This window comes from Salvelinus sp. IW2-2015, unplaced genomic scaffold (assembly GCF_002910315.2).
Source record: "Salvelinus sp. IW2-2015 unplaced genomic scaffold, ASM291031v2 Un_scaffold2639, whole genome shotgun sequence".
NCBI lineage: Eukaryota > Metazoa > Chordata > Actinopteri > Salmoniformes > Salmonidae > Salvelinus > Salvelinus sp. IW2-2015.
Genome location: NW_019943946.1, coordinates 1 through 23,611, shown reverse-complemented (window position 1 = coordinate 23,611; position 23,611 = coordinate 1). Strand labels below are relative to the sequence as shown.

At 44.9% G+C, this 23,611-nt stretch overlaps 1 protein-coding gene across 2 annotated transcripts; it reads right to left on the bottom strand.

The window, feature by feature from the left end:
• Positions 1 to 4,369: 4,369 nt before the first annotated feature.
• On the bottom strand, positions 4,370 to 22,245 carry ptk2ba (protein tyrosine kinase 2 beta, a). 2 transcript variants are annotated; one of them, XM_024141628.2, is made up of 16 exons: positions 21,987 to 22,245; positions 21,598 to 21,695; positions 21,229 to 21,309; positions 20,707 to 20,808; positions 20,320 to 20,435; positions 18,902 to 19,002; positions 16,872 to 16,961; positions 16,529 to 16,733; positions 16,278 to 16,380; positions 13,690 to 13,746; positions 12,769 to 12,894; positions 12,405 to 12,443; positions 12,124 to 12,192; positions 5,289 to 5,423; positions 5,090 to 5,170; positions 4,370 to 4,825 (listed from the first exon to the last, which is right to left on the bottom strand). In XM_024141628.2, the coding sequence occupies exons 3-16, from the start codon at positions 21,238 to 21,240 to the stop codon at positions 4,619 to 4,621; spliced, it is 1,443 nt and encodes a 480-aa protein (XP_023997396.1). In that variant the 5' UTR covers positions 21,241 to 21,309; positions 21,598 to 21,695; positions 21,987 to 22,245; the 3' UTR covers positions 4,370 to 4,618. The 2 variants fall into 2 exon arrangements, with proteins under 2 accessions (XP_023997396.1, XP_070296644.1); XM_070440543.1 differs by having other exon boundaries at positions 21,229 to 21,305; positions 21,594 to 21,695; positions 21,987 to 22,116.
• Positions 22,246 to 23,611: the final 1,366 nt, after the last annotated feature.

Genomic DNA, 23,611 nt, shown 5'->3' with positions numbered 1-23,611 from the left:
CTCCAATTTCTTACCGACCCAATAGGTCCACAGACGACGCAATCGCAACCACACTGCACACTGCCCTAACCCATCTGGACAGAGGGAATACCCATGTGAGAATGCTGTTCATCGATTACAGCTCAGCATTTAACACCATAGTACCCTCCAACTCGTCATCAAGCTCGAGACCCTGGGTCTCGACCCCGCCCTGTGCAACTGGGTCCTGGACTTCCTGACGGGCCGCCCCCAGGTGGTGAGGGTAGGTAACAACATCTCACCCCGCTGATCCTCAACACTGGGCCCACAAGGGTGCGTTCTGAGCCCTCTCCTGTACTCCTGTTCACCCACGACTGCGTGGCCATGCACGCCTCCAACTCAATCATCAAGTTTGCGGATGACACTACAGTGGTAGGCTTGATTACCAACAACGACGAGACGGCCTACAGGGAGGAGGTGAGGGCCCTCGGAGTGTGTGTCAGGAAAATAACCTCACACTCAACGTCAACAAAACAAAGGAGATGATTGTGGACTTCAGGAAACAGCAGAGCGACCCCCTATCCACATCGACGGGTCAGTAGTGGAGAAGGTGGAAAGTTTTAAGTTCCTCGGTGTACACATCACGGACAAACTGAATTGGTCCACCCACACAGACAGCGTTGTGAAAGAAGGCGCAGCAGCGCCTCTTCAACCTCAGGAGGCTGAAGAAATTCGGCTTGTCACCAAAAGCACTCACAAACTTCTACAGATGCACAATCGAGAGCATCCTGGTCGGCTGTATCACCGCCTGGTACGGCAACTGCTCCCCACAACCGTAAGGCTCTCCAGAGGGTAGTGAGGTCTGCAGAACGCATCACCGGGGCAAACTACCTGCCCTCCAGGACACCTACACCACCCGATGTCACAGGAAGGCCATAAAGATCATCAAGGACAACAACCACCCAAGCCACTGCCTGTTCACCCGCTATCATCCAGAAGGCGAGGTCAGTACAGTGCATCAAAGCAGGGACCGAGAGACTGAAAAACAGCTTCTATCTCAAGGCCATCAGACTGTTAAACAGCCACCACTAACATTTAGCGCCGCTGCCAACATACTGACTCAACTCCAGCCACTTTAAAAATGGAATTGATGGAATTATGTAAAAATGTACCACTAGCCACTTTAAACAATCCACTTAATATAATGTTTACAACCCTACATTACCCATCCATATGTATATATTGTACTCTATATCATCTACTGCATCTTGCCATCTTTATGTAATACATGTACCACTAGCACTTTAAACTATGCCACTTTATGTTTACATACCCTACAGTACTCATCTCATATGTATATACCGTACTCTATACCATCTACTGCATCTTGCCATGCCGTTCTGTACCACCACTCATTCATATATCTATGTACATATTCTTCATCCCTTTACACTTGTGTGTGTGTTTAAGGTAGTAGTTGTGAATTGTAGGTTAGATTACTTGTTGGTTATTACTGCATTGTCGCGAACTAGAAGCACAAGCATTTCGCTACACTCGCATTAACATCTGCTAACCATGTGTATGTGAATAATAAAATTTGATTTGATTTGATTTGTATAGATAGGTCTGCCGATGAAGAGCAGAGAGAGAGGAAGATAGAGGGATGGGGGGGGGGGGTGAGGGAGGTAGAGCTGGAGGGATGCTTGCACATATCCAATGTTTTTAAATGCATGAGGGGAAGTGAATGAGTGCACACTTCTGGGCAAAGGGTAGAGAATGGGAACACAGCAGAGTATTTCTGGGCTGATTGGTCTGTGTTCTCTGGGTTAGCAGTTAGCGACGGCCCCTACACTCTTAGACAAAAGGTAACAAAGCGCCCCCTCTGCTGGTGAGAACTGGAAAGGGAGGCTTTGTGTTGTTTGTGGGTGCGCACCAGTTTTCCTACATTATCAGCACCCAATGTCCTCACATATCACTTAATATCCTGAAAAGGTAGGAAAACAAGAACTGTTTTGAAAAGTCAGGTCCTGAATTTGTTCAAGTGCTATTTTATGCTTAAGGGTTAGGTTTAGGGATTAGGGAAATATATAATTTGTAATGGTTAAACATTTTTATACTCCAAAAAGTCCTGATTACAGCATGTTAGTCATTTAGCAGACCCTCTTATCCAGAGCAACCACATATCACAGTAGTTAGTATATTCATCTTCAGATAGCTAGGTGGGACAACCACATATTGCCAGTAGTTAGTATATAATCTTCAGATAGCTAGGTGAGACAACCACATATCACAGTAGTTAGTATATTTCAGATAGCTAGGTGAGACAACCACATATCACAGTAGTTAGTATATTCATCTTCAGATAGCTAGGTGGGACAACCACATTCACAGTAGTTAGTATATTCAGATAGCTAGGTGGGACAACCACATTACACAGTAGTTAGTATATTCAGATAGCTAGGTGGGACAACCACATATCACAGTAGTTAGTATATTCAGATAGCTAGGTAGGACAACCACATATTACAGTAGTTAGTATATTCACTTCAGATAGCTAGGTGAGACAACCACATATCACAGTAGTTAGTATATTCAGATACTAGGTGGGACAGCCACATATCACAGTAGTTAGTATATTCAGATAGCTAGGTGGACAACCACATATCACAGTAGTTAGTATATTCATCTTCAGATAGCTAGGTGGGACAACCACATATGCAGTAGTTAGTATATTCATCTTCAGATAGCTAGGTGGACAACCACATATCACAGTAGTTAGTATATTCATCTTCAGATAGCTAGGTGGGACACCACATATCACAGTAGTTAGTATATTCAGATAGCTAGGTGGGACAACCACATATCACAGTAGTTAGTATATCATCTTCAGATAGCTAGGTGGGACAACCACATATTACAGTAGTTAGTATATTCAGATAGCTAGGTGAGACAACCACATATCACAGTAGTTAGTATATTCAGATAGCTAGGTGAGACAACCACATATCACAGTAGTTAGTATATTCAGATAGCTAGGTGGACAACACATATACAGTAGTTAGTATATTCAGATAGCTAGGTGAGACAACCACATATCACAGTAGTTAGTATATTCATCTTCAGATAGCTAGGTTAGTATATTCATCTTCAGATAGCTAGATGGGACAACCACATATCACAGTAGTTAGATACAGATAGCTAGGTGAGACAACCCACATCACAGTAGTTAGTATATTCATCTTCAGATAGCTAGGTGGGACAACCACATATCACAGTAGTTAGTATATTCAGATAGCTAGGGAGACAACCACATATCACAGTAGTTAGTATATTCATCTTCAGATAGCTAGGTGGACAACCACATATCACAGTAGTTAGTATATTCATATTCAGATAGCTAGGTGGGACAACCACATATCACAGTAGTTAGTAAAATTCATCTTCAGATAGCTAGGTGGGACAACCACATATCACAGTAGTTAGTATATTCATCTTCAGATAGCTAGGTGGGACAACCACATATCACAGTACTTAGTATATTCATCTTCAGATAGCTAGGTGGGACAACCACATATCACAGTAGTTAGTATATTTCAGATAGCTAGGTGGGACAACCACATATCACAGTAGCTATGTTACGTCCCCAGTTTCTGTGTTGTGTGTGTCAGGAAATGGCTTCCTGGATTCAAGCAGCTGATTGGTCATTCCCATCGATGATTGGAGCTCTTACCCCGCCCCTCTCGTCAGGGGATACAGCTGTCTTCCATTACCAACTCCTTCTCCAGCTGGATAAAAGCCAGTGTTCCTTTGTTAGGAGAGAGAGCTTCTGGTATGTCGTTGTTGGTCTGAGATAATTGTTCTGAAGTATTTTGTAGCCGGTCCTGCAGGTGTATGTCAAAAGGACTGTGTTTATCAGGGACTCTGCTGTCCTAGCTTCAGGGGGAAGATGGGCAGGGACTCTGCTGTCCTAGCTTCAGGGGGAAGATGGGCAGGGGCTCTGCTGTCCTAGTTTCAGGGGGAAGATGGACAGGGACTCTGCTGTCCTAGCTTCAGGGGGAAGATGGACAGGGACTCTGCTGTCCTAGCTTCAGGGGGAAGATGGGGAGGGACTCTGCTGTCCTAGTTTCAGGGGGAAGATGGGCAGGGACTCTGCTGTCCTAGCTTCAGGGGGAAGCTGTTTCCACCTTTGGGTGCCAGAAAAAAGAAGAGCTTTGACTGGGCTGAGCTGGAGCTGTCCTCCCGTACGGGTGGGAGGGCAGAGAGGTGATTTATCTAAGGTCAGGGCATCTTTTCACAGCTTATGTACCTGTATAAAAGTGGTTAGTGGGACCGGAAGCCATATCTAGTCTCTCAGCAGTGAGACCACTGAGACTCAGCTTCTCTCACACACACACAGACACACCCTTTGATTACCATGATGAAACACTGTTTATTTACTATCTCTCTGTCTCTCCGTACCAAACATCTACAATAAAACACAGTAAAAAAAAAAGCCCATACAGTAAAATATAGAAGACATTCAAATAGGGACAACAAGCTCTGCTAAATGTCTTCCTGAAAATCTAAATCAGCATCTGTAAAATGTTCTATAAGGTACATGAAGGAAGTGAAGTGTGTGTGTGTGTGTGTGTGTCCACACGTGCCTCGGTGTGTGTGTGGTTTATGGCTTGGTCAGGTTAGCTTTAATCCTAGCCTGGTCCACGGCATCTAGAAGGTTCTTGGAGTCCAGGGCCAAGGTGTGGGCAACGCCCAACATCTGCCTCTGACACTCCCCCTTCAGTGATGTCACAGAGTTCTGCTGGACCAATCTCATCTTAGCGATTAACTCCCCCAGATCCTTATTCAGTAGCCTCTCAGTTCCCTCGATCTGGAGGAGAGAAGAGGGGGAGGGAGGAGGAAGGCGGGAGAGGGGGAGGGAGGAGGAGAGAAGGGGGGGAGGGAGGAGAATCTTAATTACATTTCCTTGATTTCTTGCCTCCTCAAAACCCATTAAATTAGAAGTCCCTCCCCTCTGAGTAATCAAGGAAATGCAAATGAGATCCTCCTGAGAGGTTCCCTGCTGTGTGGCACGAGGCCGTGTTGGTTTTGGTTGGGGTCAATGTAAATATAATAAACAGAGCCATATGGTTACCTCTGTTCTGGCAGAGCTGTGTAGTGATGGTAGAACGTCATCAACACTACGGATCAGACTACGAAGAGTTAACCCCACGGCCTGACAGACAGAGAGAGAGAGAGAGAGGAGAGAGATACAAAAAAACAAATTCAGAGGGATTGGAACTGAAGACTGTGCAAACACACACACAAAGACACTCAAACACACCAAGCCTTACCTTGACAGCGTTTGGGTATTCTGAGGGGGGCAGTGTGTTGACATCATTCTTCAGTTGCACCACATCTCTCACCATCGCCATGACACCCACATACACCTGGTCATCTGTCCTGTCGAGCTCTGCCGTGGCTGTAGGCTGGTCAACACACACATCTGTCAATAAACTCGGTCCAACCAATCAGCTATCGGTAAGGTATCTATTTAAGCAATAAGGCACGGGGGGTGTGGTACAGTTGAAGTCGGAAGTTTACATACACCTTAGCCAAATACATTTAAACTCAGTTTTTAACAATTCCTGACATTTAATCCTAGTAAAAAGTCCCTGTCTTAGGTCAGTTAGGATCACCACTTTATTTTAAGAATGTTAAATGTCAGAATAATAGTAGAATGATTTATTTGAGCTTTTATTTTTTTCATCACATTCCCAGTGGGTCAGAAGTTTACATACACTCGATTGGTATCTGGTAATGGTTCGTCAGAACCTCCACCAGCCGAAGCTAAGTAGTAACATTAACATGATGCCTTCTAATTGCAGTCGCTGTACTCATAAAATACAAGAGAACGATCGCCTTACGGTGAGGATAGCTGTGCTGCAAGCCCAGCTTCAGACGCAAATCGTTAGGCAAGGGTAATTTCAGTGTAGGAAAGGAAGAAACAGCGTCTGTGCCACCAGTAAGTACAGATATTAACGTTAGTATAAATCCCCCCGCACTGTCCTCACAGCCGGACAACTTTCTCATGGCTTCTGGAGGGAAATGCTGTAGGAATGCTCAACCGGTGTCGCTCATTCAGCCGACAGAAACTTTCAACCGGTTCTCCCCATTATGTAGCGAGTCGGAGTCTGAGTCTGAGTTTTCTCTTGTCTCTACTCCTCCCGTTACGGGGTCTGAGACGCCGAAGCTTCCCACCATTAGCTCTGACTAATTGAAAACCCTAGTCATTGGCGACTCCATTACCCACAGTATTAGACTTAAAACGAATCATCCAGCGATCATACACTGTTTACCAGGGGGCAGGGCTACCGACGTTAAGGCTAACCTGAAGATGGTGCTGGCTAAAGCTAAAACTGGCGAGTGTAGAGAGTATAGCGATATTGTTATCCACGTCGGCACCAACGATGTTAGGATGAAACAGTCAGAGGTCACCAAGCGCAACATAGCTTCAGCCTGTAAATCAGCTAGAAAGATGTGTCGCATTGAGTAATTGTCTCTGGCCCCCTCCCAGTTAGGGGGAGTGATGAGCTCTACAGCAGAGTCTCACAACTCAATCGCTGGTTGAAAAGTGTTTTCTGCCCCTCCCAAGAGATAGAATTTGTAGATAATTGGCCTTCTTTCTGGGACTCACCAACCAAGCCTGGGACTCACCCACCAAGCCTGGTCTGTTGAGGAGTGACGGACTCCATTCTAGCTGGAGGGGTACTCTCATCTTATCTATGAACCTAGACAGGGCTCTAACTCCCCCAGCTCCACTGTGAGATAGGGTGCAGGCCAGGCAGCAGGCTGTTAGCCAGCCTGCCAGCTTAGTGGAGCCTGTCACTAGCACAGTCAGTGTAGTCAGCTCAGCTATCCCCATTGAGACCGTGTCTGTGCCTCGATCTAGGTTGGTCAAAACCAAACATGGCAGTGTTCGCCTTAGCAATCTCACTGGAATAAAGACCTCCTCCTTTCCTGCCATTATTGAAAGAGATTGTGATACCTTACATCTCAAAATAGGGCTACTTAATGTTAGATCCCTCACTTCCAAGGCAGTTATAGTCAATTAATTAATCACTGATCATCATGTTGATGTGATTGGCCTGAATGAAACATGGCTTAACCTCTCTGGGGTAGGGGGCAGTGTTTTGTCAGGATGAAAAGCGTGCTCAAAGTAAACTGCCTGTTACTCAGGCCCAGAAGCTAGGATATGCATATAATTGGTGGATTTGGATAGAAAACACTCTAAAGTTTCTAAAAGTGTTAAAATTATGTCTGTGAGTATAACAGAACTGATATGGCAGGCGAAACCCCAAAGACAAACCCCCCCCCCAAAAAAAAGAATCAGACTACCACTATTTTCAATGGTGATCACTTTTATTATAAGGCCAAGTCCTCCCAGATTGCAGTTCCTAGGGCTTCCACTAGATGTCAACCGTCTTTAGAAAGAGTTTCAGGCTGGTTTTTGGAAAAATGAGACAGAAATTGTAGTTTTTCTAGGTGGCTCACATTTTGTCTGTAGTGTTTCCAAGCGCGTGGAAGAGAGCGCGTTCTTTGGTATTTTTCTCCGGTAAAGACAATAACGATACTCAGTCTTAAATTTGATCGTTTATTTACGTATTGGGGTACCGAAGGTTTGATTATAAACGTTGTTTGACTTGTTTGGAAAAGTTTATGAGTAACGTTTGGGATTCATTTTGTATGCATTTTGATGGAGGGAAACTGGGTGGATTATTGACTGAAGCGCGCCAGCTAAACTGAGTTTTTATGGATATAAAGAAGGACATTATCGAACAAAAGGACCATTTGTAATGTAACTGGGACCTTTTGGAGTGCCAACAGAAGAAGATCATCAAAGGTAAGCCATTTTCTATATCGCTATTTCTGACTTTTGTGTCACACCTGCCTGGTTGAAATATGTTTTTCATGTGTTGGTAAGCGGGGCGATGTCCTCAGATAATCGCATCGTTTGCTTTCGCCGTACTTTTTAAAAATCTGACACAGCGGCTGGATTATCAAGAAGTTAAGCTTTATTTTGATGTTTACACTTGTGGTTTTATGAAAGTAAAATATTTATAATACTGTCTTTTGGATTTCGCGCTCTGCAATTTCACGCTACCCTCCCACCTGCCCATAAGAAGTTAATTGAGGAAAAATTTATTTTTGATACTGTCGCAAAGCTAATTAAAAAGCAGCATTCCCCAAGAGAGGATGGCTTTCACTTCAACAGCGATAAATTCATGAACTTCTTTGAGGAAAAGATCATGATCATTAGAAAGCAAATGACAGACTCCTCTTTAAATCTGCGTATTCCTCCAAAGCTCAGTTGTCCTGAGTCTGCACAACTCTGCCAGGACCAAGGTCAAGGGAGACACTCAAGTGTTTTAGTACTATATCTCTTGACACAATGATGAAAATAATCATGGCCTCTAAACCTTCAAGCTGCATACTGGACCCTATTCCAAATAAACTACTGAAAGAGCTGCTTCCTGTGCTCGGCCCTCCTATGTTGAACATAATAAACGGCTCTCTATCCACCGGATGTGTACCAACCTCACTAAAAGTGGCAGTAATAAAGCCTCTCTTGAAAAAGCCAATACTTGACCGAGAAAATATAAAAAACTATCTCCCATTCCTCTCAAAAAAAATGGAAAAAGCTGTGCTCACTGCCTTCCTGAAGACAAACAATGTATACGAAATGCTTCAGTCTGGTTTTAGACCCCATCATATCACTAAGACTGCACTTGTGAAGATGGTAAATGACCTTTTAATGGCGTCAGACCGAGGCTCTGCATCTGTCCTCGTTCTCCTAGATCTTAGTGCTGCTTTTGATACCATCGATCACCACATTCTTTTGGAGAGATTGGAAACCCAAATTGGTCTACATGGATATTTTCTGGCCTGGTGTAGATCTTATCTGTCGGAAAGATATCAGTTTGTCTCTGTGGATGGTTTGTCCTCTGACAAATCAACTGTAAAATTCCGTGTTCCTCAAGGTTTCGTTTTAGGACCACTATATATATATATATTTATATTTTACCTCTTGGTGATGTCATTCGGAAACATAATGTTAACTTTCACTGCTATGCGAACGACACACAGCTGTACATTTCGATGAAACATGGTGAAGCCCCAAAAATGCCCTCCCTGAAGCCTGTGTTTCAGACATTTCAGCTTCCATTAAACTTGGACAAAACAGAGATGCTTGTTCTAGGTCCCAAGAAACAAAGAGATCATCTGTTGAATCTGACAATTAATCTTGATGGTTGTACAGTCGTCTCAAATAAAACTGAAGGACCTCGGCGTTACTCTGGACCCTGATCTCTCTTTTGACGAACCTATCAAGACTGTTTTAAGGACAGCTTTTTTCCATCTAGATAACATTGTAAAAATCAGGAACTTTCTCTCCAAAAATTATGCAGAAACATTTATCCATGCTTTTGTCACTTCTAGGTTAGACTACTGCAATGCTCTACTTTCTGGCTACCCGGAAAAAGCACTAAATAAACTTCAGTTAGTGCTAAATACGGCTGCTAGAATCCTGACTAGAACCAACAAATTTGATCGCATTACTACAGTGCTATCCTCTCCATTGGCTTCCTGTTAAGGCTAGGGCTAATTTCAAGGTTTTACTGCTAACCTACAAAGCATTACATGGGCTTGCTCCTACCTATCTCTCCGATTTGGTCCTGCCGTACATACCTACACGTACGCTACGGTCACAAGACGCAGGCCTCCTTATTGTCCATAGAATTTCTAAGCAAACAGCTGGAGGCAGGGCTTTCTCCTATAGAGCTCCATTTTTATGGAATGGTCTGCCTATCCATGTGAGAGACGCAGACTCGGTCTCAACCTTTAAGTCTTTATTGAAGACTCATCTCTTCAGTAGGTCCTCTGATTGAGTGTAGTCTGGCCCAGGGTGGTGAAGGTGAACGAAAAGGCACTGGAGCAACGATCCGCCCTTGCTGTCTCTGCCTGGCCGGTTCCCCTCTCTCCACTGGGATTCTCTGGCTCTAACCCTATTACAGGGGCTGAGTCACTGGCTTACTGGTGCTCTTTCATGCAATCCCTAGGAGGGGTGTGTCACTTGAGAGGGTTGAGTCACTGACGTGATCTTCCTGTCTGGGTTGGCTCCCCCCCTTGGGTTGTGCCGTGTGGGAGATCTTTGTGGGCTATACTCGGCCTCGTCTCAGGATGGTAGGTTGGTGGTTGGAGATATCCCTCTAGTGGTGTGGGGGCTGTACTTTGGCAAAGTGGGTGGGGTTATATCCTGCCTGTTTGGCCCTGTCCGGGGGTATCGTCGGATGGGGCCACAGTGTCTCCCGACCCCTCCTGTCTCAGCCTCCAGTATTTATGCTGCAGTAGTTTATGTGTCAGAGGGCTAGGGTCAGTCTGTAATATCTGGAGTATTTATCCTGTCTTATCCAGTGTCCTGTGTGAATTTAAGTATGCTCTCTAATTCTCTCTCTCTTTCTCTTCTTTCTTTCTTTCTTTCTTTCTCTCGGAGGACCTGAGCCTCAGGACTATCTGGCCTGATGACTCCTTGCTGTCCCCAGTCCACCTGGTTGTGCTGCTGCTCCAGTTTCAACTGTTCTGCCTGCAGCTATGGAACCCTGACATGTTCACCGGACGTGCTACCTGTCCCAGACCTGCTGTTTTCAACTCTCTAGAGACAGCAGGAGCTGTAGAGATACTCTGAATGATCGGCTATGAAAAGCCATTTGACATTTACTCCTGAGGTGCTGACCTGTTGCACCCTCTACAACCACTGTGATTATTATTATTTGACCCTGCTGGTCACCTATGAACATTTGAACATCTTGGCCATGTTCTGATAGCTAGGAAGAAACCTAGAGAGGAACCAGGCTATGAGGGGTGGCCAGTCCTCTTCTGGCTATGTCGGGTGGAGATCCACTAGGTTTCTTCCTAGGTTCTGGCCTTTCTAGGGAGTTTTTCCTAGCCACCGTGCTTCTACACCTGCATTGCTTGCTGTTTGGGGTTTTAGGCTGGGTTTCTGTACAGTACTTTGAGACATCAGCTGATGTAAGAAGGGATTTATAAATACATTTGATTGAATTTGATTGATGGTAGCATTGCCTTTCAATTGTTTAACTTGGGTCAAACGTTTCGGGTAGTCTTCCACAAGCTCCCCACAATAAGTTGGGTGAATTTTGGCCCATTCCTCCTGAAAGAGCTGGTGTTACTGAGTCAGGTTTGTAGGCCTCCATGCCCGCACACGCTTTTTCAGTTCTGCCCACACATTTTCTATAGGATTGAGGACAGGGCTTTGTGATGGTCACTCCAATACCTTGACATTGTTGTCCTTAAGCCATTTTGCCACAACTTTGGAAGTATGCTTGGGGTCCATTTGGAAGACCCATTTGCGACACAGTTTATCTTCCTGACTGATGTCTTGAGATGTTGCTTCAATATATCCACATAATTTCCCTCCCTCATGATGCCATCTATTTTGTGAAGTGCACCAGTCCATCCTGCAGCAAAGCACCCCCACAACATGATGCTGGCACCCCCGTGCTTCACGGTTGGGATGATGTCCTTCGGCTTGCAAGCCTCCCCCTTTTTCCTCCAAACATAATGATAGTCATTATGGCCAAACAGTTCTATATTTGTTTCATCAGACCAGAGGACATTTCTCCAAAAAGTACAATCTTTGTCCCCATGTGCAGTTGCAAACCGTAGTCTGGCTTTTTTATGGCTTTTTTATGGAGTTATGTCGATAAAGGACATGTTTTACTGTGGATATAGATACTTTTGAACTGATTTGCCAAAACTATAGCTTGTTAACAAGAAATTTGTGGAGTGGTTGAAAAACAAGTTTTAATGACTCCTACCTAAGTGTATGTAAACTTCCGACTTCAACTGTATACGGCCAATATACCACGGCTAAGGGCTGTTCTTAGGCACAACACAATGCCTTATTGCTATTATAAACTGGTTGCCCACGTAATTAGAGCAGTCAAAATAAATATTTTATCATAACCCATGGTATACGATCTGATATACCACGGCTGTCATCCAATCAGCATTCAAGGATAGAACCACCCAGTTTATAACATGGAAGTGAAATATTTGAAACCAGTTTAAAAAGAGAAGGACAGCTTTATAATGGCTGCTTGTTGTTACCTGTGGAGCCGAGGCCTTTGGTGGTTTGTCCGGAGGTGTGGCTTCGTCTGCTGGCTCCTCCTCCTCGTGCTGTAGACGACAACAGGAAAAACTGAGGCCGGGATTCAATCCGATGGCGGATTTGGACAATCAGTCATTTAAAAGGTCATTTTCCGATTGAGCCGACATAATGCAGTGTTTTCTGTGAATGTGGTCTTTGCCTTTAAGACTTGCACTGTCGACAACGTGCGATCGGATTGAATCCTGGCATAACCAATACAACAACTACTAATACAACATACCATAGCTGTTCTGAACTCCTGTTGAACTTGCACAGGATCCTGCAAGGACACATTAGAAATACATTAGAAACAGGGAAGTGCTGACCGTGCGTCCATTCAGGAATTAGGAATGTTGCAAAATGTAGGATCTTAATTCGATCACTATCATTGCTGAGAATTTTCCTGCCCCCGCACGAAATGTAGATGAGCTTGAAATCCACACTAACACATGGCTATATTAACAGTGTCGTACTTTTCATGGACTAAATGTTCACATCCTGTTGCTGCAGGATTATTTTGCTGCGACAATACTGGTCAAATCAAGATCACATCTGTATCTGTCTGAATACAAAAAGTCTGTCTGTCTGTCTGTCTGTATTCTTACCAGGTGTTTCTCCTCCTGCTCCAGCCACCGGCTGTCTGTCAGCATGTCCTCTCTTTGTCGACGAAGAGTATCCTCCACCCTCTCCCTCTCCCAGACAGACCTCGCATCCCCCTCCCCACATGGCTCCTACACACACACGGCTCGCTACCACACACACACACCCACACACACACACACACACACACACACACACACACCACACACACACACACACACACACACACCTGTTTGATGCCATGTTGTGATGTTTGAAAACATCTGTCTATAGGCCTTTGTACAGCTAGATCCCCATACTGCACAGGCAGCTCAACTACCCACAATGCATTTCAACAGGAAGCAGCGGAGAGGTTAATCGGTCATCACTATGTGGCCAAATTGCAAAATCAGAAACCGTCTAAACATCTGATTATGAACCTAACTTTATAATAGGACGGTTATAGCAGCTTGGCCATGTAGTGAAGTCATGGTTACGGGTCTTACCCCGACACTGCATCGCCGTGAGAGACATAGGATAGGCTGTGGTGACATCACAGGCCCTGGGGGGCTAGCAAGAACAGAGAGCTGGCACACAGAGAGCCAGGTAGCTAAAAACACACACCACACACACACACCACACCACACACACACACACACACACACACACACAGCCATAAAAACAAAAGCTATGCGCCACAGCTACTTTAAAAAGTCACATGCTAGCGGCAGGAAATGCTGTGCACACACAATCTCACACTAAATGGAACTAGCTAACACACAGTCTGTATTAACATGAAAATGTAGACCAGTACCAGTCACACAGTAGACTGTATATGTATACCCTGAACTGTGCTACAGGACAGCGCTACAGGACACCGCTACAGGACAGCGCTACAGGACAGTGCATAGCAGGTCTTACTTCACTTTCACAAACCGTTGAGCTACCTGTATTCTCATGCCAGGTCTGAGGGTGTTGCTCTGGAAACCAGGTTTCCTTGATGGCTACGAGAGAGAGAGAAGGAGAAAGAGAGAGAGAGAGAGAGAAAAGAGAGAGAGAGAGGAGAAGGAAGGAGAGAGAGAGAGAGGAGGAGAGAGAAGAAGGAGAGAGAGAGGAGAAGGAGAGGAGAGAGGAGAGGAGAAGAGAGGAGAGAGGAGAGGAGAAGGAGAGGAGAGAGAGAGGAGAAGGAAGGAGAGAGAGAGAGAGGAGAGAAGAAGAGAAGAGAGAGGAGAGAGAGAAGAGAGAGAGAGAGGAGAGGAGAAGGAAAGAAGAGAGAGGAGAAGGAGAAGGAAGGAGAGAGAAGAGAGAGAGGAGAGAGAAGAAGGAGAGAGAGGAGGAGAGGAGAAGGAGAGGAGAAGGAAGGAGAGAAAGAGGGAGGAGAAGAGAGGGAGGACAGAGGAGGAGAGGGGAGAGAGGGGAGAAGAGAGAGAGTTAGGCTGTGTGCATGGGAGTATATCATCTGTGTGTGTGGACGTGAGGACGGCTTGCGGGTGTTGGAGAATTTGTCAGTCAGTCAGACACACACAATTTTTTTTTTTTTTGCATATCTAAGCATAGCTCTTGAGCTATCTTTTCCTCCTGACTGGTGGTTACTTAAAAAAAAAAAAAACTACCAACCTTGCCAGCTAAGATAGTTAGACAAGCTTGATAGATAGCCTGAAATTGCCTCTTGGTAGCTAGTTTTGATGTTGGAAGATTGGGAACCTATCTGAACAAGCTAAAGCCAACTTCAACTCCTCTGTGTGGGTGTGTTTACTACTCCTCTGTGTGGGTGTACTCCTGTGTGGTTGTTTACTACTCCTCTGTGTGGGTGTGTTTACTCCTCCTCTGTGTGGTGTGTTTACTCCTCCTCTGTGTGGGTGTGTTTACTCTCCTCTGTTGGTGTGTTTACTCCTCCTCTGTGTGGGTGTGTTACTACTCCTCTGTTGTATCTCTGTGTGGTGTGACTACTCCTCTGTGTGGGTGTGTTTACTCCTCCTCTGTGTGGTGTGTTTACTCCTCCTCTGTGTGGTGTGTTTACTACTCCTCTGTGTGGGTGTGTTTACTCTCCTCTGTGTGGGTGTTTACTACTCCTCTGTGTGGGTGTGTTTACTCCTCCTCCGTGTGGTGTGTTTACTCCTCCTCCGTGTGGGTGTGTTTACTCCTCCTCTGTGTGGGTGTGTTTTACTACGTCTCTGTGTGGTGTGTTTACTACTCCTCTGTGTGGGTGTGTTTACTACTCCTCTGTGTGGGTGTGTTTACTTCTCCTCCGTGTGGTGTGTTTTACTCCTCCTCCGTGTGGTGTGTTTTACTACGTCTCTTGTGGTGTGTGTTTACTACTCCTCTGTGTGGGTGTGTTACTACTTCCTCTGGTGGGTGTGTTTACCCTCCTCTGTTGTGGTGTTTACACTTCCTTGTGTGGACTCTCTCGTGTGGGTGTGTTTACTCCTCCTCTGTGTGGGTGTTTTACTCCTCCTCTGTGTTGGGTGTGTTTACTCCTCCTCTGTGTGGGTGTGTTTACTCCTCCTCTGTTGTGGGTGTGTTTACTACTCCTCTGTGTGGGTGTGTTTACTCCTCCTCTGTGTGGGTGTTGCTTACTCCTCCTCCGTGTGGGTGTGTTTACTACTCCTCTGTTGGGGGTGTGTTTACTACTCTCTGTGTGGGTGTGTTTACTACTCCTCTGTGTGGGTGTGTTTACTCCTCCTCTGTGTGGGTGTTGCTTACTTCCTCCTCCGTGTGGGTCTGTGTTTTTACTACTCCTCTGTGTGTGGGTGTGTTTACTACTCCTCTGTGTGGGTGTGTTTACTACTCCTCTGTGTGGGTGTGTTTACTCCTCCTCTGTGTGGTGTGTTTTACTACCCTCTTGATGGGGTGTTCTACTCCTCTGTGTGGTGTGTTTTACTACTCCTCTGTGTGGGTGTGTTTACTCCTCCTCTGCTGTGGGTGTGTTTACTCCTCCTCTGTGTGGTGTGTGTTACTACTCCTCTGTGTGGGTGTGTTTACTCCTCCTCTGTGTGGTGTGTTTACTACTCCTCTGTGTTGGTGTGTTTACTCCTCCTCCGTGTGGGTGTTTTACTCCTCCTCCGTGTGGGTGTTTTACTCTCCTCTGTGTGGGTGTGTTTACTACGTCTCTGTGTGGGGTGTGTTTACTACTCCTCGTGTGTGGTGTTTACTACTCCTCTGTGTGGTGTGTTTACTCCTCCTCCTGTGTGGGTGTTGTTTCACTCCTCCTCTGTGTGGGTGTGCTTACTCCTCCTCTGTGTGGGTGTGTTTACTACCTTCTCTTGGTGTGTTTACTACTCCTCTGTGTGGGTGTGCTACTCCTCCCTTCGTGGGGTGTTTTACTACTCCTCTGTGTGGGTGTGTTTACTAACCTCCTCTGTTGTGGGTGTGTTTACTACGTCTCTTGTCTCTGTGTGGGTGTGTTTACTACTCCTCTGTGTGGGTGTGTTTACTACGTCTCTGTGTGGGTGTGTTTACTACTCCTCTGTGTGGGTGTGTTTACTCCTCCTCTGTGTGGGTGTGTTTACTCCTCCTCTGTGTGGGTGTTTACTACCTTGGGTGGGGGCTCGGTGGTCTTGGAGTCGTATGGTGTCATGGATCGAGCTCTCTGTCTCATCTTCTCTCCCTCCTGCTCCTTCTCCATCCTGTGAATATCACTACACACACACACACACACTTTAAAGTCTAACATTTACACACATACCTGTCATGTATTTCTGCTGCTAGCATGCAATGATTGCGTGTGGCTGTGTGTGTGTGTGTGTGTGTGTGTGTGTGTGTGTGTGTGTGTATTTGTGTATGTACCTGAGCTTGCAGACCAGCTCTGTGAAGGAGGGTCGTGTGTGTGGGTCGTAACTCCAGGTGTGTGTGAGAAGTGTGTAGAGGGTTGGGGGACAGAGGGAGGGTTTGGGCAGACGGACACCACCCTCTAGTTGGTTGATCACCTCCCCGTTCTCCAACCAGAAGAACGGCTGTTGACCTAGGGACATCACCTCCCACACACACACCCCTGCAACACACACACACACACACCTCGTTATTACAAGCGCACACATGCGCACGCACACACCACAATGTTACGAATACACACACCTCGTTATTACGAACAAACAAAGGAACACAAACCATTGAACGATGAGTGACTCACCGAACATCCAGACATCACTAGCTGTGGTGAAACGTCTGAAGTTGATGGATTCTGGGGCCATCCATTTGATAGGTAATCTGCTAAGAGACGCTGCAGAGAAAACACACTATTTGTTTAAGCATCTGAACGCAGCTTTGGAAGTGTTTATGCGTGTGTGTATTTGTATGTAATTGTGTGTGTGTGTGTGTGTGTGTGTGTGTAGTTGTAGGTAGTGCATTCGGAAAGTATTCAGACCGCTTGACTTTATCCACATTTTGTTATGCCTTATTCTACAAATTACATTTGTTATTTTTTTCCTCAATCTACACACAGTACCCCATAATGACATTACAATACACCGTAATGACATCACAATACCCCATAATGACATTACAATACACCGTAATGACATCACAATACCCCATAATGACGTCACAATAACCCACAATGACGTCACAATACCCCACAATGATGTCACAATACCCCATAATGACAAAGTAAAAACAGGCTTTTTAGACATTTTTGCAAACAATACAATAAAAATAAAAACTGAAATATCACATTTCCATAAGTATTCAGACCCTTTACTCTGTACTTTGTTGTAGCACCTTTGGCAGCGATTACAGCCTTGAGTCTTCTTGGGTATGACGCTACAAGCTTGGCACACCTGTATTTGGGGAGTTTCTCCCATTCTTCTCTGCAGATCCTCTCAAGCTCTGTCAGGTTGGATGGGGAGTGTCGCTGCACAGCTATTTTCAGGTCTCTCCAGAGATGTTCGATCGGGTTCAATTCCGGGCTCTGGCTGGGCCACTCAAGGACCTTCAGAGACTTGTCCCAAAGCCACCCCTGTATTGTCATGGCTGTGTGCTTAGGGTCGTTGTCCTGTTGGAAGGTGAACCTTTGCCCCAGTCTGAGGTCTTGAGCAGGTTTTCATCAAGGATCTCTGTACTTTGCTCTGTTCATCTTTCCCTCGTTCCTGGCTAGTCTCTCAGTCCCTCCCGCTGAAAAACATCCCCACAGCATGATGCTGCCACCACCATGCTTCACCGTAGGGATGGTGCCAGGTTTCCTCCAGATGTGACGTTTGGCATTCAGGCCAAAGAGTTCAATCTTGCTTTCATCAGACCAGAGAATCTTGTTTCTCATGGTCTGAGAGTCTTTAGGTGCCTTTTGGCAAACTCCAAGCGGGCTGTCATGTGCCTTTTACTGAAGAGTGGCTTCCGTCTGGCCACTCAAACATAAAGGCCTGATTGGTGGAGTGCTGCAGAGATGGTTGTCCTTCTGGAAGGTTCTTCCGTCTCCACAGAGGAACTCTGGAGTTCTGTCAGAGTGACCATCGGGTTCTTGGTCACCTCCCTGACCAAGGCCCTTCTCCCCGATTGCTCAGTTTGGCTGGGCGGCCAGCGCTACGAAGAGTCTTGGTGATTCCAAACTTCTTCAGGTGGCCACTGTGTTCTTGGGGACCTTCAATGCAGCAGAAATGTTTTGGTACCCTTCCCCAGATCTGTGCCTTGACACAATCCTGTCCCGAAGCTCTACAGACAATTCCTTCGATCTTATGGCTTGGTTTTTGCTCTGACATGTACTGTCAACTGTGGGACCTTATATAGACAGGTGTGTGCCTTTCCAAATCATGTCCAATCAATTGAATTTACCACGGGTGGACTCCAAGTAGAAACATCTCAAGGATGATCAATGGAAACAGGATGCACCTGAACTCAATTTAGAGTCTCATAGCAAAGGGTTTGAATACTTATGTAAATAAGGTATTTCTGAAAATGACACAAAAAAAATTAAAAATAATGTTTTCGCTAGGTTATTATTGTGTGTAGATTGATGAGGAATTGTTTTATTTAATCCATTTTAGAATAAGGCTGTAACGTAACAAAATGTGGAAAAAGTCAAAGGGGTCTGAATACTTTCTAAATGCCCTATATGGTTGTGTTAATATATTATATTATATTATAGTTACTATATATCACTATTATTAATGTTTGTGTTATTATATTATAGTTACTATATATCACTATTATTAATGTTTGTGTTAATACCTTTATAGTACTCTTCTTCTTCTACGTATCGTGACAGCCCAAAGTCTCCCAGTTTGACACAGTCTGCAGACGCCACCAACACGTTCCTCACAGCTATGTCTCTAACCAATCACAATAGAGAAATTGAACTATATTAACCAATCACAATAGAGAAACTAAACAATATCAAAAGATCCAATGGAGCCGTTAGCATTTCTAGGTAACAATTAAAACAGCAATCAGCAGTAGAAAACAATAACAAAGTTTTCCCCGCCCCTGTTTTGGTAAAAAGCTGAGGGATGAGGGGGCTGGAGAAATGTAACCACTCTCAAATTCATAGACAGAACAATGGATGCAAGGACTGACCATCCATGATCTGAAAATGATCGTTTTAACCATGTTTGAGGCTATATATAGTGTTTCTTTACATTACCTTTTGTTTACAAGTAAAACTATAAAATAAGTTTATATTTTGGTTACGACAGTTCAACCAAGCTCATGAGTCATTTATACATTTATATATTCGTCAAGAATCAATATTTACATATCATTAATTTATAAATCCAAAAATAGATGCAGTAATGATACTGATTGCCCCTTTAAGTATCTTGTCCCCCCCCCAAAAAAAAAAAATGTAAACAACAATAAAGCTTCTTAGCAAAGAAAACCAACTTTCTCAAATAAGAATGTAGCTGGGACTGTCTGGTAGTGGTCTGAGTGGGAAAACTGAAAACCAGCTGTTATTGGCAGAGAGGTTTGGAACTCTTTTTCTTATTGGACTATTCATTAATTTACCTCCTGATGATGTCACCAGGCCAAAACTCCATCCCACCAAAACAGGCTGGAATTTCAGGTAGGTCTTTTCAAACAGCTCTAAAAGGACATTATCATCATTTTCACCATTTCACAGTATTATTCCAACCTCATAGTGTGGAAATATAACACAAGAAAATCACACTTTTGGCTGCACTGGGCCTTTAACCAATCCACAATGCCGGGATGAAACCATATTAACCAAGGTTGACCAATAAGAGAGAAACACAGTCAGAAATGAATCATTCAGCCAATGAGGAAGCAGACTTTGAGGGCTGACTGCAGAAGTGGTATGATGCTTATGGGGCTGATGAAACAGGCATTCACTTCCTCTCTGGGTTAAAAGGGGAAATCTGCAGTTCAAACAACAACAAAGCAGTCACCCTGCCAGCTGAGGGGTTGAAGAAATTCATAGGAAAGCTGAGGGGTTAAAAATAAATTTGTTCACAAACAGAATAAAAACAGCTGATACGTTGGGTTCTAATGGCGCTGTTGAGCTCATGAGGCATTTAGAGGTTATTCATCTAAAATGGTGATTTCCCCTTTAAACTACTTCCTCTAAACAACATGACATTCAGATGTGCGAAGCCAGGAAAGCAGGGACGTGAATGTAGCGCGTTTGTTACCTGTGTACCATGTTCAGCCCCTCTAGGTAAGCCAGGGCTTTACAGACCTGTAGACTATACAGGACCAGAGTCACACTGGTCAGAGACCTCTGCTGCTCCACAAGGTAGGTGCCCAACTACACACACACACACACACACACACACACACACACACACACACCACACACACCACACACACACACACAACACACACACCACACACACACACACACACACACACACCACACACACAGAGAGAGAGAGAGATGTGGGTTATCTCTATACATTATCTTGCTCTACTCCTTGATGTGATGCATTCGGCCAGTGCGTGACTTCATATTTATGAGGCAGACTGGGTGACATCACACAAAACCTCTGACCCTCGTGAACTGGTCTCGGGACCCTCACCTCTCCATACTCGTACAGCTCCATGACGATCCACACAGGGTCCACCTCAATGACCCCGATCAGACGTACAATGTGAGGATGATCTAGAGTCTTCATCAACACTGACAGAGACAGAGATACAGAAAAGAGAGATAGAGAGACACAGATGGAGACACAGAGAGAGACAGAGAGACACAGATGAGACACAGAGAGAGCGACACAGAGAGAGGACAGAGACACAGATGGACACACAGAGAGGAGAGACACAGAGAGGAGAGACACAGAGAGAGAGAGACAGAGAGCACAGAGAGAGAGAGACACACAGAGAGAGACCAGCGAGAGAGAAGACAGAGAGAGAGAGAGACAGAGAGAGTATAACGTGGTTCACATTCGTGGCGTAGTACGCCATTTTCAGGGACACTTTTGGTTCAGAACTAACTTTTGGTTCAGAACTACTTTTGGTTCTTTCAGAACTACTTTTGGTTCTTTCAGAACTACTGGCTTAAAATGAAAATGAGATCAGTAGAGCTACAGTACTCACACAGCTTCACTCATAAACTTCTCCTTTACGTCAGCAGAACAGTCTTTACATGTCTTCACTGCTACACGTACACGCTCCCCTGTCTACATCACACACACACACACACACACACCACACACAACACACACACACAACACACACACACACACACACACACACACACACACACACACAACACACACACACACACACACACACACACACACAACCACACACACACACACACAGGAGAGGAATCCAATTTAAGAAGAATTGAGTTGCAGGAGGAGATTGATTTTAGAAATGGAAATGATGTCAGAGCCAGCGGGGAAGTGATGTCAGAGACAGAGGGAAGTGATTCAGAGACGAGGGAAGTGATGTCAAAGACTTGCCGGGCTTTTGTAGACTCCATCATGCACCTCTCCGAAGAAGCCCTCCCCAGGATACGCCCCAAGGTAAATTTCATCTCTGGGGAGGCTATACCTGCACCCTGATACATACACACACACACACACACACACACACAACACCCAACACACACACACACACACACACACACACACACACACAGATTGGCACATTTTAAATTTGTGAACAGGATATATAAAATAAACTATTATTCCATCTCACTGAATCACTGCTCCTCTGTATATCAAATCAAATCAAATGTATTATAAAGCCCTTCTTACATCAGCTGATATCTCAAGTGCTGTACAGAAACCCAGCCTAAAACCCCCAACAGCAGGCAAATGCAGGTGTAGAAGCAGATGATGTCACTTACCAGAGTCTGGCTTCTCCTCGGAGATCTCAGCATAGATGTCTGAACCTACAGGTAGATTAGGACTAGAATTAGATTCAGCACCAGATAATGTCTCTGTGTTTTCTAATTCTGATCCAGTGGACCTAAAAAGGGTTTCTGTTTTTTTGCTCCTTTGGGTCCCCGGGACCAGGATGAAGAAATACAACTATAGAGATTCAATCAGGAAACACTCACCTTGGTCTGTTGTTTACACTCTTCCTGGGGACATCTTTACTCCCTCTGTTATTGATTGATTGATTTATTAGAAACATTCTAAGTAGCAGGCTGCTTCAAAGACATTTACGTACATAACAAAATAATGGTTGGAGATAAAAACACAATGAGACGTGAAGTTTTATTTCCATTGTGGTCCTCTTGGAAAGTGTTTAAACTCACAGTCACAGAGAGAGCAGTAACTGGAACAGTCTGGTGTGAAAACAACATGTAACTGACACACTTGCAGCTAACCGCATGCTAACACACACCATTCGACTGACTAACATAGCTAACCACATATAAACATAAAACATATTCTACTGAACCCACACAGAGACAGATACAAAGACAATGAGTAGGAAGAGAGAGAAAAGAGGAGACAGACAAATAGAGAGAAAGGAAGAAAGAACAGAGACACACACACAGAGAGAGATTAAGAGAGAGAGAGAAACAGAGAGACACAGAGAGAGACACAGAGAGAGAGAGACAGAGAGAGACAGAGAGAGAGAGACACAGAGGAGAGAAGAACCGAGAGAGAGACACAGAGAGAGAGACATAGAGGAGAGACAGAGAGAGAGAGGACAGAGAGACACAGAGAGAGAGAGAGAGAGAGAGAGAGAGAGAACCAGAGAGAGAGACATAGAGAAAGAGAGAGACCGAGAGACACAGAGAGAGACACAGAGAGAGAGACACAGAGAGAGAGACATAGAGAGAGAGCGAGAGAGGACACAGAGAGAGAACAACAGAGAGAGACAGAAGAGCACAGAGAGAGACAGAGAGAGACAGAGAGACACACGAGAAGAGAACAAGAGAGACGACAGAGAGCACGAGAGAGAGACACAGAGAGAGAAGACATAGGAGAGAGAGACACACACAGAGAGAGAGAGAGACAGAGAGACAGAGAGAGAGAGACAGAGAGCAGAAGAGAGAGAGAGAACAGAGAGACACAAGAGAGAGAGAGACATAGAAGACACAGAGAGAGAGAGAGACACACAGCGACACAGAGAGAGAGACACAGAGAGAGCGAGACAGAAGACACACACAGAGAGAGAGAGAGAGACACCACAGAGAGAGACACAGACACACGAGAGAGACAAGAGAGAGGAGACAGACAACACAGAGAGAGAGGACAGAGAGAGAAAGGAGAGACGCGAGAGAGACACACAGAGAGGACACAGAAGAGAGAGAGAGAGAGAGACACAGAGAGGAGACACAGAGAGAGAGACATAGAGAGAGAGACACCACAGAGAAGAGACACATAGAGAGAGAGAGAGAGAGAGACAGAGAGACAAAGAGGAGAGAGAGAAGACAGAGAGACAACAGGAGAGAGAGAGAGACATAGAGAACACAAGAGAGAGAGCCACACACAGACACATAGAAGAGAGAGAGAG

What these genes read in the sequence shown, in the direction of transcription:
- ptk2ba (XM_024141628.2), bottom strand. An exon ending in AGCTGTACGAGTATGGAGAG is followed by an intron (nt 20,436 to 20,706) that starts GTGAGGGTCCCG and finishes GTGTGTGTGTAG; the next exon opens with TTGGGCACCTACCTTGTGGA. An exon ending in GACCTGGCATGAGAATACAG is followed by an intron (nt 12,895 to 13,689) that starts GTAGCTCAACGG and finishes GTGTGTGTGTAG; the next exon opens with GAGCCATGTGGGGAGGGGGA.